Source organism: Pleurodeles waltl, chromosome 9 (genome assembly GCF_031143425.1).
Source record: "Pleurodeles waltl isolate 20211129_DDA chromosome 9, aPleWal1.hap1.20221129, whole genome shotgun sequence".
Classification (NCBI taxonomy): Eukaryota; Metazoa; Chordata; class Amphibia; order Caudata; family Salamandridae; genus Pleurodeles; species Pleurodeles waltl.
In genome coordinates this window covers 540,650,038-540,671,022 of record NC_090448.1, presented here as the reverse complement: position 1 = coordinate 540,671,022, position 20,985 = coordinate 540,650,038, and the positions used below count along the sequence as shown (strand labels likewise).

Here is a 20,985-nt window from a genome sequence, read left to right as displayed (position 1 = left end):
AATCTTTCTCAGGTTCGTCAGTACAGAACTGTGGAATCACAACCATTTCCCAGGATTACCAGAGTCTCAGATCTGGCGGTCTTTCAGCTGACAAACAGGCAGTGCTGTATCTTCCAAATGCTATTTTTTTATTGTGGTGTCCTTTAGGAGCTGTTCTGACCATTACAGTCAACATACTACAATATTCGGCATGAAAACTCACCCCATAATGCTTTGCAGGGCATTACTTTTACGAAACATTTTTGCTCATAACTCATCATGTGGTAGTCCTAGGACAATGGGACCAACTTCAAAACTTTCACCACAATGTGCTGTTTCTGTCTAGATAATCTCTGGGTCCCCACACTAGGTTAGTAATGACCCGAAAATAATAACCCTTCCCACCATTCAGGTCTCTCATGGCTGGAACTTTTGTTTTACAGCTGGGAGCAGTTTGTGTTTTAAGGGCCTTGTTTGTAATAATATTCTAGTAGGCCTGCTAGCCCTGAAGATGTTTAATGTACTACGCCCTCTAAAAGCTAAATATATGGTTGCACTGTATTACTTTCTGCCATTTCTTTCATGTGGTTATGCCCTCTAGGGGCTGACTATATGGTTACATGACCATTTTCCTTACAAATCATATTTTTGTTATGATGCCCTCTAGGAGTTGTTTTGAACATTACAGTTTAATGCCAAAAGTGTATTTCTTTATATTAGGGTTATATGACAATTGTATGTTTTATTAACCTTTCCTTATTGCAATTATGACCATAATTCAGGCCAACTTAACATCCTTACTACACTATGACTGTTTGAACGCTCTTGATATATATGGGTGACCCTTCTGGTTTATTTCTCTCGTTACTCTGTGGCTTTCTTGTTTTGGGGAATTCTGTTAGCCAGCTAGCAACTATGATGGTGGGGTGGTGAAAGTAGTATTCTACTGGAATTAGCATGGCATATTTAATTTAGGATGCTAAATTGTAACATTTTCATTTTTTTTGTTGCAGCTAGAGGAAGAAGGTAAATGGAGGTGTGTCTGTTATATACAGGGCCACTGGAGTTATGTGGCAGGAAAAGACCAATTTATGAGGCAGGGTTGACCAACTTATGTGGCAAGAAAAGTCCAGTTATTAATTTACAATGCATTAGCTTTAAACCAAGCAAATGTGAGCTACTGCAGTGCAAATACTTGTTAGCACATAGGTCACCCCTAGGGTAGGCCCTACATAACCCAGATGGCAGGGGGTGTAAACCTCTAGAAGCTTCCTTTACTTCAAAGCGGGTAGGTACCAGCTATAATTATTGGACCCTTAGATCCAACTTTTTAATACGCTTCTGGAACTGAGGAAGCCTCTGCCAGGAAGGAATGCGGTGCTGCTGAAAGGACTGCCACTGTGCAGGATGCTGTCTCTCCTTGCTGACCTGCTGCCCTACTGCCAGGGTAAGAAGGATTGGACCTGCAACTCCAAACCCAGGTCTTTGGAGTGACTCCAAGGGCTAGTAGGATGCCTTCCTGATCAGTCTTCCAACAATCTCAAACCCAGCACCAGGACTCTATCCTCGGAGTCCTACCCTGCGAAGCAGTGCATCGCCAGTCCTGGACCCTCCGAAGTGGGCCTGAGGGTGCTAGCTCCCCCCTGTGGACTCACAGAACTGTCGCATTGCCTATGCTGCCTGGCACAACGCCTTAGGAACCAATGCATCACCGCTGCTGCGTGGACTTCCCCCCCAACGCTAAGATTCTGTGTGATCAACAGAAGCCCATCAGAACCGGGACAATGACTCACCCAAAGCAGCCCATTGTGCAACAAGTCTTCACGCCAGGACATTACCTTGCACTTCATAGCTCTCCAGAACTACTGCTTCACGATGCATCTCCTCGCATTACCTCTACTGTATGATGCATCCTCAACCAGAGACTCTGCATCTTTTCACAACCAAAAGTGTAAGTACCGAGTCCAGTAGACCGAAGTAGGCCCCTTTAGCTGGCCTGCATTCCACCGTGGTCAGCCTGAACTTGTGACTATGTCTTGGTACAACCAGATAACCAATTGCCACTTTATGCTTGTTGGCACTATTTTCGCTGAAATCTTTTAAACTTGCACCTCTCTGATTCTATTGATTGCATTTCTGTCATTTTGTTCTTGTTTTATTTTATTAAGGCTTAACATATTTGTCTAATTTGGTGTGAGATTTCCTTGTGTATTCACATTATTACTGCTTGAAGTGATGCATAAACACATTATCCATTGCCTGTAACTGCTCTGTGCCAACCTATCAGAGGGTTGAGCACAGGTTAATTTGGGGTTTGCGTGTGACTTCACCCCAACAAGGATGGCGATTGTTGCTTGTTTAGGGGTTCACTCTACCTTAACCAGTAACTTACCCTTACAGGGATGAAGACACCATTTGTGGTCTGCCAGACAACAACAGCTCAATTCATCTTTCTGGTGTTAAACGACCTAGCAAGATGACTGGCTATCAGGTAGATTCTGCTTGCCTGGTCACCTACAAAGGGCGCAGGGACTCACAACACAAGACCCCACCCTGCTTGTCGCAGTACCACATGACAGCTGTGTTGTCTGCTAGAATCAGCACCAGCCTCCTTTTGATAGAAATATGCAGATTTTGTTGGGCGGACTGCACTGGTGCCGAGCGCACTAAAACCAAAGTGTACAATGCAAGGTTCATCTATGCCATCTGGTGCATTGGTCAAGGAGGATAGTAGAACACTAAGAGCCAAAGAAGCCTCAGAACTGGGATCTATGATTTTATCCGAATCATCTGAACCATACCCCTAATGTTCTAGGCTCACCGAGGTGGTGGAAAGGGTTTGAATGCGAAGGTAGCCTACATAAGGGAACCTGGGGCGAAGGCGTCAGGCAGGGCTTCGATTTGCAGATGGAAAAACCCAGAGAAGTCAAAAGGGTGACGCTCTCTGGAGGCGTTCCACAAGTGACTGCGAAAGCCCACCTTAAGGAGCCAGTTAAAGTAAAGAAATACAAATTATCTAGACTCCTTCAGAGAGTTATAGAACATTACAATGAATTTCTTTACCATGTGTGCCTTTACCACACATAGCACAGAGAACTCGTGGTCTTAAATGCAATGTTATTACTCCAGCAAACATATCTCGGCAAGATGACTTACTCAATGCTCATGAAATTGACACAATGGAATCAATTGTGTGTTTAAAAATGATATAAACTCATCCTGTGGGGGATACAAACATGACAAACAAAAGAGGACTACTGTCCTCTTAGTACAAATGCTACTGTTTTTTTGGCTGCCACACTTGTGTAATGACTCACCATTTTAGCCCAAAAGGCAGTACCATTCTTTTTCATGTATATTTTAAATGTAAAGTCCAAAATAGACAAGTGCACCATGTAGTCTTGCACAGACAAAAAAACCCTGGTACTGAATATTACTTCCACAAGTAAGTTGCCATTATTTAATGTAGTCGTCATAAAATTACCACCCTGAATGGGCTGCTGTTAGTGAAGAGGGACAAAGACATTGGAAAGTGAAGAGATACGGCACCTGAGGGACTAATGGCAGCCCATTCAGAATGTAGTTTTGCGGTGGACTCTACAGGATGAGTTTATAATATTTTTTTTAATACACGTAAGTGATTCCATGGTGTCGCTTCACTGCATTGAGAAAGGCATCTTGCTGAAATGCGTTTGCTCGAGTGATAACATTGAGTTTGTGCAGTGAGTGCTCAGTGTTTTTTCAGGGAACAATTGTACACAAGTCCACCCTCATGATAACAGAGGCACCCGCCCTAGAATTCTGCAGTTCCCAGCGGCACGGTTTTGAAATATATAAGGAAAATATACCCAGTATATACCCAGTAAGGATCTGTTTGTGGCATATCAAATCAAATCATTAACATTTATAAAGCGCGCTACTCACCCGTGCGGGTCTCAAGGCGCTAGGGGAAAAGGGCGGGGGGGGGGGTTACTGCTGCTCGAAAAGCCAGGGTTTTAGGAGTCTCCGGAATGCGGAGTGGTCCTGGGTGGTTCTGAGGCTGGTGGGGAGGGAGTTCCAGGTCTTGGCTGCCAGGAAGGAGAAGGACCTCCCACCCGCAGTGGAGCGGCGGATGCGAGGGACGGCAGTGAGCGCGAGGTCCGAGGAACGGAGGAGACGGGTGGGGGCGTAGAAGCTGAGGCGACGGTTGAGGTAATCCAGTCCCTTGTTGTGGAGGGCTTTGTGTGCGTGGGTGAGAAGTCAAGTCGGAAGGTGATCCTTTTGCTGACTGGGAGCCAATGCAGGTGTCTCAGGTGTGCGGAGATGTGGCTGTTGCGGGGTACGTCGAGAATGAGGCGGGCCGAGGTGTTTTGAATACGTTGCAGGCGTTTTTGGAGCTTGGTGGTGGTCCCAGCATAGAGGGTGTTGCCGTAGTCCAGGTGGCTCGTGACAAGGGCGTGGGTCACGGTTTTTCTAGTGTCGGCGGGGATCCAGCGGAAGATCTTGCGGAGCATGCGGAGGGTGAGGAAGCAGGCGGAGGACACGGCGTTGACTTGCTTGGTCATGGTGAGAAGAGGGTCCAAGATGAAGCCGAGGTTGCGGGCGTGGTCTGCGGGGGTCGGTGCGGTGGGCCACCAGGAGTCGTCCCAAGCGGACAGGGTGTTGCCGAGGATGAGGACCTCCGTTTTGTCAGAGTTCAGCTTTAGGCGGCTGAGCCTCATCCAATCTGCGACGTCCTTCATGCCCTCTGGTAGGTTGGTCTTGGCGCTGGCGGGGTCCTTGGTGAGGGAGAGTATAAGTTGGGTGTCGTCGGCGTAGGAGGTGATGATGATGATGTCGTGCTTGCGTACGATGTTGGCGAGGGGGCTCATGTAGACATTGAAGAGTGTCGGGCTGAGCGATGACCCTTGAGGTACGCCGCAGATGATCTCGGTGGGGTCTGAGCGAAACGGAGGGAGGTAGACTTTTTGGGATCGGTTTGAGAGGAAGGAGGCGATCCAGTCCAGGGCCTGGCCTTGGATCCCGGTGGAGCGGAGGCGGGTGATTAGGGTGCGGTGACAGACGGTGGCGAAGGCAGCCGAGAGGTCGAGGAGGATGAGGGCGACTGTTTCACCGTTGTCCATCAGGGTTCTGATGTCGTCTGACTGAGATGAGGGCGGTTTCAGTGCTGTGGTTGGTTCGGAATCCGGTTTGTGAAGGGTCGAGCAGGTTGTTGTCTTCTAGGAAGGTGGTCAGCTGTTTGTTGACGGTCTTCTCTATTACCTTGGCAGGGAAGGGGAGGAGCGAGATGGGGCGGAAGTTTTTCAGGTCGCTCGGGTCAGCCGAAGGTTTCTTTAGTAGTGCGTTGACTTCGGCGTGTTTCCAGCATTCGGGGAAGGTAGCAGAAGAAAAAGAGGAGTTGATGACGGCCTGGAGGTGCGGGCGATGATGTCGTTGGCTTTATTGAAGATGAAGTGAGGGCAGGGGTCCGATGGAGCGCCGGAGTGGATCGAGTTCATGGTGGTTTTGGTTTCTTCAGTGTTGATGTGGGTCCAGTCGTTGAGGGTGATGGTCGGAGGTGTGGGTTCGGTGATGCTTGGTTGGGTCTGGTGTCCGAAGCTGTCGTGGAGGTCGCTGATCTTGCGATGGAAGAAGGTGGCGAGGGAGTTGCACAGATCTTGTGAAGGCGTGACGGTGTTGGAGAACTCCTTGACGATGCTAAAAAGTTCTCTGCTGTAGTGGCTGTTTTTGTCCAGTCTGTCAGTAAAAAAGTTCCTTTTGGCAGCGCGGATCAGGTGGTGGTGTTCGCGGGTAGCGTTCTTGAGGGCGGTCATGTTGTCAGCGGTGTGGTCCTTGCGCCAGGCCTTCGAGGGGGCAACAAGTTTTCTTCGTTTCTTTGAGGGTGTCAGAGAACCAGAGAGGTTTTTTGGTGTTGGCCTGTCGATGAGTGCGTTTGAAGTGAGCAAGGTTGTCTGCGCAGTTGGAGATCCAGTTTGTGAGGCTGAGGGCTGCGTCGTTGGTGAGGGTGGGTTGGTTGGTGGCGAGTGCGGAGAAGAGTTGCTCTTCGGGGATTTTGTTCCACTGTCGACGAGGAATGGGTTGAGTGCGGAGGTGGCGGGTCTCGCGTCGGAATGTGAAATGTACACAGCTGTGGTCGGTCCAGTGTAGAGCGGAGGTGTGGCTGAAGAAGACGTGTTTGCTGGCGGAGAAGATAGGGTCAAGCGTGTGTCCGGCAATGTGGGTGGCGGTGTTCACCAGTTGCTTGAGGCCGAGGTTGTCGAGCAGGGTGGTGGTGTTGGGGTCGTTGTTTTGTTCCAGATGGAAGTTGAGGTCGCCTAGGAGGATGTAGTCCGGCGAGGCGAGGGCGTGCGGGGAGATGAAGTCGGCGATGGCGTCGCATATAGTGCGGTAGATTCACAGGTTCTGAAAGGTTGCAAGCTGTTTTTCCTTCAAAACGTCTTTTAAGTCATGAGGTGCAGGGACTCCTAATTTTTGCTGGTAATGTGGATGGGCATCAACTCCAGTTTTAGATTGTTTCCCGGCGGGGGTGAGAACGGAGTGTAGTGTAAGAGAAAAGAAAAGGTTGACCATGCAAATGAATGTATGAATTCTATGAGAAGACTACAACAGAAAAAGATATCCGCGGGTGGGCACATATTAATCTACAGCACTACATGCTGCAAACAGATGCTTACTGGGTAAGTAATGTATTCCGTTTGATAGCATATAAAGCTGTAGATACAAATATTCTGCATAGACTGTAAAGCACACCCTACCAAAAGCAGTGGCTAACCTTTTGGTGTTGCAGTGGTTTGAAAAAGTGTCTCTAGCACTAGAGAACTACTGGCACTGTAAACAATGTCTTTTACCCATGTTTTGGTTTGGAGTGGAGTGGATGTATGTGGTTTGGAGTGGAATTATGTGGGCTGAATTGGAATTGTTAGTTGTGCAATTGTGTGTGGTGCTTAGTGGAATTATGTGGCAAGGTGACTAGATAGCGGTGAGAACTGCTCAGGATAGAAAGAAAGATAGAGAGGGACGGGAGGTGCTGAAGAACTCCAGACAGAGAAGCAGAAAGAATGCGTGAGAAAGAGACAAGGAAGGGGAGAGCAGGCCACAGACGCATAAAGAGGGTGTGCCTGTGTATGTAGAAGACACCCCAATAAGAGGAGAGCATGGGTTTGATGGACAGACATCTTGAAAAGGTACAGGAAAGAAATTGTGCTCAAAGACATGAAGTGAACAAATAGGAGAGAGGTAGGGGAACAGTGCGTGAGAGGTATAAGAGTGACTAGTGGAAGGGTCATCACATAATACATGGTTCTCATGTTGTCTGTGCAGTACAGGACAACTTGGTTGATTGGGACTGCGAACACTTTCAGGGCTAGATGAACAGCAAAAAGTTGTAAATAACTGATGTGCATATTGCGAGCTTTGGGGTCCAGTGTCTGAGAGGCACCCATTGTCAAAATAACCTGAGAAACATGGTCTATAAAAGGCTGCCACTTTAATAGGTTGTGTTTGTTTCACCACTGCAGAGAGCGATGGATGCAGCTGTCTACCAACACTAGACTTTGAGAAAACCCTGCAACTGAGACCATTGAGGTCCTAGACAGTCCTGCAGTGGGTGCATGTTGAGATGGGAATTTGACTGTAGCAATGCAAGAAGCCATCACCCCTAAAAGTCTCATGAAGCATTTGACTGCGACTGATGATTGGGGTGAAAGCTTGAAAGTTGTGTTTGAAAATTCTGTATCCTTACTGCACTTGGATAAGCTATACCCAGCTGTTTAAAACAGCTCCTAGATAAGGTTGGATCTGATGAGGGTGCAGGGAGATTTTTTGAAGTTGATAGTGAAACCCACTTGGTGAAGCAAATCTATGGTGATTTGACTCTGGAGTAGGCAAAGGTTGAGAGTACTGGCTTTGAAAAGCCAGTCTTCCAGACATAGGAAAACATGAATATTTTGTCTGCATAAGTGATCGGCAACCACTGCTACACATTTTGTGAACACCTGTGGAGCAGTTGTTACTCTGAACGCAAGTACTCTGAACTCGTAGCATTTGCCTGCAATTACAATTCTGAGGTATTTGTGGTACGCTGGGTGTATAGGGATATGAAAGTAGATGTCCTTCAGGCCTAGTGCTGAAAGGTAATCACCCTGCTGAAGGAGTGGGAACACGTCCCAGAGTGTTACCATGTGAAAATGCTTCGAAAGGATGCAATAATTTAAAAGCATGTGATATAATTATATATATTTTTTTTATAAATATATACACATATGTTAACCAGTGGTGGCTACCACTAGGTAGTTATAGTTCGGACCAAGTTTCTATAGAAAGAACATTATTTGTTTTACTAATAACTTTGGTGCCACATAACAAATCTTCACCAAATTTTCCAAGAAAATACGATGCTCGTTTCAGCTGCTGTCTAGAAAGGTTCGGGATGGTCCGTCAAGCAGGGGTAGAGAAAATAACTGTGGGATTTTGAACAGTGGTGGTGCTAAAAACCACTGGATGGAATTACGCAAAATTTAGCAGAAAGAGCCCTTTTTGTTATTTGGTATCAATCTGTTAAGTAGCCTTAGGGCACGAGTTACAGGTACTTGAGATAACTAACTACAACTGGCAATTCCTATGGTTTTGTACATTTAAAATGTGAGCCTAACTATAACGTTCCTGTAACCTTTGTTTTTTTAAGTGACTATATAAATAAAACTATGATGAGATACCAGCAGCTAAATTGATTAGTTATCTAACAAGCATTTATGACACTGTTCATTCTGCATCTGTAATATTTTTATTACAGTTAGGAATTGTATGAATGAGTTCGCTATGACAACGTATAGAGACCTGAATATATTTTTAACAGAATGTTTAGGGACCTCCACGCATATTCATACTATGACAGAGCATCTTTTTTCAAAAGGGAATTTTCTTTCAAAACAGCCGATACCCACGCATGGGTCAAGTGGGTAAGAGGATAAGGAAAATGAGAATGTTCACGATGATGCCCTGGTTCCAACTTCCATAGACAAAGGAGACAAAAACAGTAAAGAGGTGGAAGTGCTTCTGTTATGTGTTGGGATACATTACAAATGCTAAAAAGAGCAGAGCACAAAAAACATGATATGTTCACAAGTAAACACAAGCACGCCAATTACAGTAGTTCAAATAATTACTAGCCAATATATGAAGAAATCAATTGTGTCCAAAACACAATGAGCAGTGGCTTTCCAAGAAATCACCATGGTTATAACAAATAACACTGTACATGCGCAAAGCAAGCAGCAAAAGTAAAACCTCTAATCTTAAAAATGGTCATCTTTAAATCAAAAAGCATTTAAACGAAATTTAATAAGGCATGTGGATGAATGCCACCGCACATGGAATGCATACATGGTTCCCCTAATCATTGCAACGAAATGGACTCCTGCATCATGCTTCCGTAAGGAGAAGAATATTAAGCAAGTTGCAAAAAAAAATAAACCCCAGAGGACAAAAAAAACCTCACCATTTGATCCTTGATCGGAGTCAAACAATCCTGAGTTATGTCTGGTACGTCTTCTAAATGTCCCTACAATTTAAAAATACAAAACTTGTCAATAATTAGATAAACATCAAACAAGATTAGCACCTAGGAATTATTGGTCAACACGATCATTAGCATAGAACTGCTACATTCCTTGGATCAAGGGCGTAACAGAAAATCTACAAAAAAAACGAGTCCTATCATATGTTTTTATACTCAAATTCAAGTAATTCCACTGATGATGGAGAAGTGGAACAGTACTATATTTCCAGAATACAAATGTACTGCTAAAGCCATGAGTAGCAGTCAACACCAATATATACCTGACATATAAACAGAGGTATGTTTTGCATATAGAGCTCCAGATTGCTCCATAGCTAATCTGTGTTTGCATTAGGTCAGTGGAAGGGGGAAAGTAACCTAGACTTCCGCGGGTTAAAAAAAGACTTCTCTGTGTACCATAAATGGGATATCAAAAGAAATGTATTACTTCATATATTACTTTGATCATATTAATCCAAAACGTTTTTACATGTGAATATTGATTGAACATGCAATTTTGTTCATAAGAGAGTATATACTATATTTTCACATTTGTCTCAATAGGTGCTCCTAAAAACAATGAAAGTGCTGAAGTGCAGGTAAGTGAAGGTTATATATACAGTCAGTGCAGAGTGTGGTTTTAAGAAAATTATGAACTTCGAGTGGCTCCTTCAATCCAGGAAGCCCTGAAGTTTCACAAAATGTATTTTTAATGAATTTCTGATTAATATGATCAAAGTAATACATGAAGTAATAATAAATTTATTTTGATATCCCATTTATGGTACACAGAGAATTTCTTAAGTCTTTTGTATCCCGTGGAAGTCTAGGTTACTTTCCCCCTTGCACTGACCTCTAATGCAAACACATTTATTACCCTGGTCATAAGGGTTAGAGGGTATTGGCCTCATTGGTTTACCTGCCATAGCTAATCTGAACATGAGTTTGCTCTATAAAGATTTAAGCGATAGCTCATCGCAGCTCCTAACAAGGAAAACCCAAGCTCATCACTGTATGGTGCGACAGTGTGCTACGGTCTAACAAAGTGTTTTTCAACTGGCTAAACCTATTGACGCTTCTGTTGCTTCAAGTCTTAAATGCTTCTGCATGCCTGAACAGTCAACTTGAAAGGAGAAAAACGTTGAATGTACCTTCAGTTCCATTTGATAACGGCGAGCTGTCTGGCATATTGTTTCGTGCACTTCGACAACCTAATTTTCCTTCACTACTAGGCATTTTGGACAAACAACAAGCCAGGTTGGTGAGCAGTGTTGATTTCAGTGGAGGGCGACCGCGTTTGGACTTCTGTTTCTCATCCTCCTTTCTTTCATCCACTTCGCTTCCTTCTTTACTCTAAATACACAAAAACATTTGTTTCCAACTAGCAAAGGAGTCTTTAAAGTTATCTAGCTTCATTCATCAAAAACAATGGATGTGCAGAAACAGTATCCTACTAAAGTGGGCAACTAAACAGACTATAAAATTACTTTTATTTTCCGCCTTTGTTTTCTCTTTGGTCCACCTTTGTCAGACAGCCAGATAATTCGATCTGCTTTCACCCATTCATCATACCTAAAAGAAAGAAGAAAAAAAGATTGAAATTAACCAATAAATCATTTGCTAAAAGTAGCTATCATTAAACCTGCAAATAATGTACATTTATGTAAGCAGGATTAGCCCTGTATTTTTTTCATTTTTTTTTTTTTTAAACAAAGACCCACGAAGGACCTCACTTTGGGGCCTGGCAATTCCAATGTGGGTGGAAATTAGAATTTCCAAGTCAGTCGTAAACTGCAGACCCGCTACTTGTCAACGGAAAGCAACTGTTTCCCCGGGTAAAACTGTGGGGAGAAATTGGTCTGTTTGTCAAAAAAAAAAAAACACCTTTCACCCCCCACTCCATGTCAAAGATATTGCAATCAGTAAACAGGCTTGGAGACGTGCCTCTACCACGCAATCTCCACAGAACCAGTGACAACGTGAAACAGACTCTCAACCAAACATGCTTTGGTGATTGTAATGAGAAAATGCGTTACAAATCATCAGAAAATAAGGCTGAGGTGGAACTTCCCTGACTTCCACAAAATCCCTGAATATTTAACACCAAAGCAAGCCTACAATAAATGACTGCCAGTGCTGCACATACACACTTTGAATATCGTACAACGAGGCACAAAACAATACTCAATCTTTTAACAAGACACAATTCTTGCCACTGGCACTTCCCTACGCACAATAAATTACAATGAAGAAATTTAAGTAAGAGAAAGGGAGGCACATATTCTGATGCTTTAAAAGCGCTGAAGCAAAATTCAAACTTTCCACCGATGCGTATATATTTGTGTGTGTGTCAGCAATACAGTTTGCATGCCATGTGCTTCCAGTATCCCAAGTGGGATCGTATATGTGGTCGATCAGGCGCTGCTGGGTCTGTGCATCTTGTGATTTTCTCTTTCTATGAGCTTTCTCCCCCAACCCACTGAATGGAATGGGTTTGTGTAAAGCACTTGTACCGCGACTTGCTAACACAGTAGTGAACAACAATCACTGGCAAAGCCAACAGGTCTTGCCTATACAAGCGCTATTGACTCAGCAGTGTTTTGCCATGTCGTACACCATTGTGGCTGCTGTTCAGCATGGTTAAAAACAGTGAGGGAGTAGGGTTGTAGAGTGGATTTCTTGGAGTAGAGTGTAGTATGGGGAGTAGAGTATTGTGGAGTTGAAGAGAAGGAATAGAGTTCAGAGACAGATTGCTGTAGAGTGCAGTGTTGTAGAGTGGTGTGGAATAGGGTGGAGTGGGTTGGAGAGGACTGGGGTAGTCTCGTGGAATGGAACAGTGGGGTGCACTGATTGGGGCAGAGTAGGGTGGACTAGAGTGGGGTGGACTGGAATGGCTGAGGTAGGGGTGAACCGGGTGGATTGGTGTGGTGTAGATTGGTTTGGATTAGGGTGGGTGGATTGGACAGTACTGACAGGACTGGTGTGGTGTGGATTAGAGTGTCCTGGGAGGATTAGACCGAACTGGAGAGGGATGGACTGGATTAGAAGGGAGAGGAGTGGGCTGGATTGGAGTGTGGTGTGCTGGATAGATTGCATTGGAGTTGAGTGGGGTGGCTTGGAGATGAATGGGGTGACTTGGAGTTGACTAGATTGGGTGGACTGGATTGGGTGCGGTGGAACTGGGGTGGGGTGGACTAGACTGGAATTGGGTGGACTGGATTGGGGCGGGTTAGACAGATGGAGGGGAACAATCGGACTGGGTGTATTGCATGAGTTGAATTGGATGGGGTGGCATGGACTGGGATGGTTTGGAATGGAGTGAGGTGAGGTGGAATGGAATGGATTGGGTGGACTGAATTGGGGTGGATTGGATTGAGATGGATTGGAGTGGCATGGATTTTTTTTTTTTTTAGTGGGGTAGATTGAAGTGGGGTGGACTGAATTCGAATGGGGTGGATTGTGGTGGTGTGGACTGGATATGTGTGGGATGAATTGGATTGATGTGGAGTGGACTGGAGTAGGGAGGCCTTTTAGAGTGGGACTGATTGGAGTAGGGTGGATTATGGTTGAGTGGGGTGGATTGGGCTGGACTGAATTGGGGTGGGGTGAATTGGACTGGAGTTGGGTGAGTTGGATTCAGGACACAAGTCCCCTAATAAAAAAAAAAAAGTGGGGGGAACTAACCAAGTTAGGCACTATGCAAGTGTTATCATGGTGCGTGACTTCACAACATGTGACATCAGATGCATGGCATTTCACATGGCTTCATAGGAAGTGATATCAGATCTTAAGCCTCACAGATATTTAGCATGTCTATCATTAGTACATTTAAGTGCTTTACAAGATTTACAAATGAGACTTTGCGTTGGAGGTGTTCCAAAAGTGTAATGTAACCCAAACACAAAATCTGTATCTCAACTTATGCATTTCATTTTTTTTAAACTGTGTCACAAAGAAATTGGCAAAACGAAGAAATATTCCATTAAATTTGTTCTGCTCAACTATTTGCAAAGTCGAAATGTTAAAATATCTTATTTGGGGATAAGACACCTGCTGTAGAGATCTTTGTGTGCCCAGAAACTGTCAGGGAATAATAATGGAAAGAAAAATCTGTTTTATCTAGTCCCAGTTTTGAATCAAAGTACCACATACGGGTAATGTCTCCTGCACAGCACATCACATAATATGCATGGCAGATTTTTATTTTATGTAGCTAGGTAATTAAGTTATTACTTTTAACACTGAGATCCTTTTGTTACTTTCAGATCATAAATTGTAATCCTAATACAGCACAATGCCCTATGATGGACATGTTACTTCTACACCTTGTAACCCTCACTGTCTTAAGTAACATCATGTACACTGATTTCAACACACGATTTGGCAAAGTACAATGTGTACATGTGATGTAAAGCCCTCCAATACCATACATCCTGGAGAGTAGCAACATAAAAGAAATAAAACGAATTAATGGTGTGTAAATTATTTGTGTAAATACTGTAACAAATCCGCCCACCTGACATTTTTATAGTACATGCACTGCATGCATATCTCTTCAATACAGGAACTGAACATAGCCAAAAGCATGTCTCTCTAAAGTACTTTCTGGAGTATTAACAAGCTGTGGACCTTTGCTTTCCCTCCTCCATTGTGTTTGCAATGAGGTGCCAGGATATTGGAACAAAGGGAGCCCTGACAGCCCCTTAACTTTGGCCTTTGTTATAGGCTCAGCTGAAATGTGATAAGCCCCATTCCCGCCTGCACGCTGCTTCTCAGAATGAAAGCAGACAAAGCACAGGCGATACTAAATGTGCCTTGGTGTCTTAAACTGACACCAGGACATTTCAGTATATTTATGTGGGGGCCAACTTGTTGGCAGGGTAGACTGTGCATCTACCCACTATTTTCACAAGGTGGACAGTCTACCCAGGTGTACCCTCGGACTCGTGCCCGATTAGATTGGTGTGAGGTAAATTGGATTGGGCTGTACTGGATTGGAGTCGGGCGAACTAGAATTGGCTGGATTGTTTTGGACTGGAGTAAGGCAGATTGTTTTGTACTGGAGTGGGACAGACTGGAGTGTAGTGGGACAGATTGGAGTGGGGTGCATTGTTTTGGGTTGGCGTTGGGGAAGATTGTTTTGAACTGTAGTGGGGTAGACTGGAGTGGAGCAGATTGTTTTAAACTGGTGTGTGGGGAAGATAGTTTTGGACTGAGGAGGGGCAGATTAAAGTGGGTTGAGGGGATTGGAGAATGGTGGATTGAGGTAAGTGGTTTGGTTGAGTGTGGTGGATTGGTGTAGGGGTGGGGTGGAATGGACTGGAATGGGACAGATTCGGGTGTACTTCATTTCAGAAAAAACACATACGAAGGAAACAATATTGCTCTGCAATATTTGGAACTAGATAATTGTTATGTTTTAGTAACAGCGCCCACGAGCAAAAATAAAACATGAGTGCAAAGTAAGAAAAGAACTGGCAAAATAAAAGAAAATAGCTAACTATAGAAAAGAAAACTTTACAATTTTGTTTGTCTTGCTGTGCATGTTTTTGCCAGCCACACGTCTTCTTTGTGCACGGCCATAGAAGTTTAAAAAAAAAAAAGTACCGCCTCAATCACGTCGGGAGAAGGGAGATGCACTGATTACATTGAATCAACCAGCGCTTCGTTTCTTCTCCACTGAAGGGACCTGAAATTATGCTTGGCCTTTAATTAAGAGGTGTCGAGGCTTAGAGAAGTGTATGCCCACAAACGTTAAGCAACTGGCGTGCTCCGAGCCCTTTTTGGTTAGCAGTCTTACAAGCGAGACGCCAGCGCATGCTCTCGCAGGCTCGACCGTACAATTTTAAGTACTCTTTGGCAGGCCAAGTGCCCGTTTTATTACTATTACAAAGACAACGAAGCCCTCCACCTTCAGACGTGCCAAAACAAACTAAAAATCAGTTTATATAGGGGCGTCTAGATGTATAGGAAACAAGTGTCGCAACCAATTACAATCTGGGTACCATGTGCGTTCAAACAACAACTCTACACAGCTAAACGGGGGTGAAAATCGTCTGTCTATTGCAAAATGTCTGAATTTCTTTCTTTGTCAGCTTGCCTATATACCCATCTTCTTCCCCCAACCAAGTTCCTACCACACGCCTTGCAAAACACACCCCTGTCGTTTTGCCTGCTCAGCCCCACCCCTCTTCTGCACATCCTCTGCCGCCTTCTGTCTGACCTCGCCGCTTAATTCTCAGTGTCAACAAACCGGTCTCCCCTGTGCCTGACCTCCTTTTTCTCCTGCATTTCTTCTTTCCTCATCTAGACCTCTCCCAGCCGACCTCACTCCCTTCCTTATTCCCCGAATTCACAAGCCCATTTCTGGCAGCCAATCGCGCACCACAAAACGATAAAGCGCTTGGCCACCTACGCCGGGACACCCTTCTCTGGTTTGCCTAGAATCCCTGCCACCTCCTATCGCCCACATGACCCTTCCTCCCCGCCCAATCTGCCCATTCTTTCAAAACAACAGTAGATCTACCTCTGCGCCTTGCAGTGCAGTATATTTGCTAACGGTACAGATTATGTCCTAAATAGGTGCATGAAAATCACTTATTTCTCGTCATCAGGTAGAGCTGTAAAATCCCACAGTGAATTTACGGGGCAGAAAAACACACCTGGCAGTTAGCGTTAAGACGTAGCCTCTGCGTGAGTACCTAAGAAGAAAGTGCAAGAGAGGCAGGGCTGAGTCGCTTCAAACACAAACATGATTGTGAGTTTTACATATCGATGGGTCGGTACATGGTAGGGTCATAAGCACAGTGCAAGGCCTGGACGTCATAGAAATGTGCTATGCACGGATCATAATCTCTCCAGTGGAGAGAACATCTATGGTGCACTTAAGCCCGGAAGAAACCAGCCACAGGTGCACAAGAGCCGTTCACCGTATAGTGGATAATCGACTATACTTCCCTTGGATAGTCATAATTCGCTTGTAAACAAAGGCGGTAACTCACGTCACAGGGCCAGCAGCTTCTGGCATATCTGCCACACTTGCCCCCGCTTTCGAGCCAGTTTACGTGGTCTGCAGGCCTTCACTACTCCTCTGTGCACCTGCGCATACTTACCCCGAGGTGACCCCATCTGAGCCCGGACCTCGATGGGCTCGTCCGCGGATCGCTAGCCCCCTATCCGGAGGGGTGGGAGGGGTCCGGCTGCAGGTATGCTCGCCCACCACTGCCCTCACCTGCATTTATGTGACCTCTCTGGGGCCGACACTGGGCCCCTCCCCTAACAGGTCCCGTGGATCGTCAGTCTAGAGGCGAAGGGCGATACACTGCCTCCTACGCAGTGCACGCAGAATAAAAAGGCCTCCTATCTACTCCGTAGGAACTGCGTTTTAATTACCTACGCACAAAGTGCACACTTAATCAAACAAGGGTTCTCCCCTGCACGTTTGTTCTACATGTGTATTCACTCACGGTTCCAACACAGCGCCCGCATCTCCTCGAACCCACCTACCTCTATAGCCCCTTTCCAACGCAGCACGAGAATCTTCTAAACAAAGAGCCAACACTATCGCAGCCACGACGAGCGGTTTCGGCTTGGCACACGTATTCCAACATGGCTCCATTATTATTATTAGTACATATACATACGTTCCCCCAGCTTCGGGATACTGATACAAAAGAGAAAACCTCTGTTTGGGCGGCAAACACGGGGGCGGGGAGGAATTCAAACTGAAAATGAGGCATGGAGTTTTAGTCTCTTGGTTCTAAGGACTCAGACACTACATTGTGGGAGCTGCAGAACACTCATATCATAAGCCAAAGCAGTTTTTGTTATCTTTTGAACTCGTTTTAAAGACCTGCAGTTTGGTTCACAATCCAGTACTCGAGGATACAGGGCGTGAAACATGGCCCATGCAAGCAGCCGGTGACTTCTCACGACGAGTCCCTTTTAAACCCTGATCTAGCAATCTTGGTAAATCCCAGCATTGCGCTGAGGGGGGTTTAACACGCCACAAACAGCCATTTCATGAAGACGGTACCAAGGAATCCATTTTGAGCGCCTGTTACCTGAACAGATAAACTAGAGCTGGGCGCAGCAACTCTTCATAAACAGACGGATTCCTAAACATTGGGAATCAGGAACCAAAGCAAAGAGGCGCCTCACAACCTCTTCTTCCTTTCCTCTAGACTACCCTTAGTAACGGCAGCAAAAAATCCAGTGTAATACCGGAAACGAAGAAAACGATTTCCCGAAAAGTAGCCTTTGGTGACATCAAATGAAGTTCATGTATTACATGGTTTAAGCCCAGTTGGAACTTACAGTCTGGGAATAAATATTTCCAGAGCTGTAGCCATTCCTACACGCCGCCATTTGTTTCTATTGCTCCCCCGCCGGTCTTGGCTCCGTCCGGTCCCCCTGGGGGCAGTGTAACACCTTCTGACACCTATGAATCGTGGGTAACGGGCGCATCAGAAAAACAAAGGAGGTAAACGATGTCAATGCTGAACACATTAAGTAAGGAGACTGGGGCTTTTGTTATCAATAAGTTCCCAAACCATGGGGCCGACGCCAGTGCGACCTACTTAATAGAGCCACTTTCGTTTCCATTTGAATATGTTGGTCTGCCACCCTCGGGCCCCTCCTGTACTCGGAAGTGCCAGATGCAACCTATTTACAGTAATAAACACAAATAAAATATTCGAGCCCGAAGTGCGTCAAATAATACGTCTGAATTAACCACAATAGAACCCTTGTGAGCCTGGAATCCCACTAAACATTGCTGAGGACTTTCATGGAATGCGTTTTATTATTATTCGAGACCAGCTCAAGAAGTGGTTGGAAAAATATTTCAGTGGCATGCGCTCAGGCTTGTATAGGGTGTCCGCAACCTACACAGCCCTTTAGCTAGTCGTTCCGCAAATCGGTCACGGAGAATGCTAGTGATCCAACCAGTGCCATTGAGATGCATAGCAAAGCACCAACGGCTTATATATGTGTTCACTTATTTTGTAAAGCACTGGCTGAATACAGTAGCAAATTAATGGTGCCCGTGTGGCATTGTTCAGTTATTGCTTTGAAGAATATTTCGTGACGAACGAAATTTGGTCATAGAGCTTCCGATGTAAAACAGTGTGACAATATTTGGACACCTTTCAAATTCACTGCCACAGAAAAAGCAAGGCCGACAGGGTCCTGGTGCAAGCAGGGGAAATAGACGTTTGATTGTTGATGACAGTAAAATACAGCAACTGTCGGGGTTCGATGGACGCTGGTGCCACAACACTTGGTGCCCAGAAATTACCGAGCCGTGCTTCGGCACAATGTCCCACGCTTGGACTTTTCATTCTCACGTAACTAACTATAGCAGTATGAGGACACAGATTCGAACAGGCACGCAATGATTCTTAAAGGGAGTTACAACAACCGTATGTGGTCACAATCTTGTAATTTGCTGCCCCACCCCCTCCAATCACCATGAGCATTCACGCAGCAGACTACCCGCTGCCTCTACTGGAGTGTTCCGATCTCAGAGTAGCGGGGTCAAACAGTTAGCACTGGCATTGAACGAGGGTTGGAGGCACACTTTCAACGCAAACCCCATGGAAGAAACGTCTGGGAAGCGCAGGGCACACAGGGGGGGCAGAAATCCAGAGTTCTTCGTGTGAAGAAAAGCCTCGAACAGTGCTTTATAAAGAAAAAGAAAAGAAAAAAAAGGCCACTACCCCGGTCAGGAGGCCACTGCAGACTGCTCACACTTCCCTTTGCCCCGCAAGCGCCCCAATGTCAATGCCAACTCAGCTATTAACCATCTCACTCCTACAAGAGTGACTACTGAGCATTCCGGGCCCCTAAGCCACATGAATGGCTTGGGATGCAGGTACTAGTCATTTTCAACGCACACAGAATCAATACACTGTTGTGCTCATCCCTAAATAAGAAACAGCCCCACCACGTGGCAGACAATAAGTGCCGGTGCCGAGCCCGGAAACCACCGGCTTGAGTGGCATTGGCTCCCAAACTACTAAGGCGCGACACTGCACTGCAGGTAAATGCACATCAAGGTCCTTGTCTCACCCAGAATATGACATAAGAAATAGTAGTGAGCATTATAATGCCGCATGTTTTCAGATTTGCTGATATACGCCTTTGACACATTCCGTGTTACTCAAATATCCCGTCTACCTCACCTGTCGGAGAATCCTCAATAAATGCAGAAACTCTACAGATACAAGACCCAGCACCGTCCTTACCTGACATTCCACCCATAGTAGTGAACCAAGTACAGAACCTCGCCGTTGTCCATTTCGGTACTCTTAATGTTGGCTTCATAGATTTTCTGCGTCTTCCCGCGGCCATATTTAACTTTCACTTTGGTTCCAGTTAAGGAAGAGTCCGATTCGTCGCAGTCATCCTCTCCATCCGACCCTCTGAGTTCGGTTTCTTTGCTGCAAGTCGAAACGCACACTGGTTATTGAACCGTGGAAGCAAACGATGAGTAAATGCGGAGATAACGTCGAGGTACTCATTAAAATGTAATCAAAGACAAGGTCCTCGACTGCTGTGACTTTGGTCACCTAAAATCCCAGAGCATGGAGTGTGAACCCAAAGCCTGAAAGCACTTCAGGACCATGCTAGTAAGTCGAGCGGACCCACACAAATGCTCCTAACAATCATTTAACAAATTAATTTCAAACTGGCATCTCAAATGAACAAAAAAGAATGAAAAAAAACATACAAAACTAAACGTACTTTTTCTACACAGCAGCCACATGTGTTTTTTTCCAAGGAACAGGACTCTCTTCTGACTGTCTTCACATGAGTTGCCTTTTTACTGAATCATCTCAATGGTTGTTAGAAATGGTGTCTCTAGTTGGCAGTCGGTTTGCACCCTGTCCAAGTAGGGTCCCTCACTCTAGTCAGAATAAGGGAGATACCAGCTCAGATAACCTCTACTCATCCCCTTGGTAGCTTGGCACAAGCAGTCCGGCTTATCTCAGAAGCAATGTGTACAGCATTTGCACATAACACAGTAATAAGTGAAAACACTACAAACTGACACCACACCAGTTTTATAAAAATATAAAACAAGACCAAATACGATAAAAATCCAACATACAGTAATAAAAATATGAATTCTGCAAGATTTACTCAAAAATACAGTTCCTTGAAGTCAATAGCTCCACCTGGGGCCATCACAGCTTCGTGATCAACAAAACCAACAGTTCAGGCCGTCTGTGGCGGAGTAGGCCAGCTACGGTGTCGGGAAGACCCACAAACAGTACCCTGGAATTGCAGGGCGTCGTGATCCTCCCAGTGAGCTCCGGAGAGCTGCGTCGCCGACCTCGTGGTGTCGGTTCCGGAATAAGTGCTGGAGTCGTCGGGCCCTTGAGGTCACACGCGTTGCGGATCGAACCCCAGGCTGATGAAGTCAGGTGCGCCGGTGTGGATGGCATAGGGGCTGTGGTGCGAAGCGG

At 45.4% G+C, this 20,985-nt stretch overlaps 1 protein-coding gene across 1 annotated transcript in view; it reads right to left on the bottom strand.

Annotated features, from left to right (window-relative positions):
• The window catches only part of ARID4A (AT-rich interaction domain 4A), a 360,940-nt gene that overhangs the window by 7,208 nt on the left and 332,747 nt on the right, over positions 1 to 20,985 (bottom strand). The window contains exons 17-20 of the mRNA XM_069207594.1: positions 19,762 to 19,956; positions 11,002 to 11,086; positions 10,666 to 10,867; positions 9,455 to 9,517 (exon numbers count right to left, since the gene is read on the bottom strand). Coding sequence (XP_069063695.1) covers positions 9,455 to 9,517; positions 10,666 to 10,867; positions 11,002 to 11,086; positions 19,762 to 19,956 — 545 coding nt within the window. The remainder of the gene's footprint in view (positions 1 to 9,454; positions 9,518 to 10,665; positions 10,868 to 11,001; positions 11,087 to 19,761; positions 19,957 to 20,985) is intronic.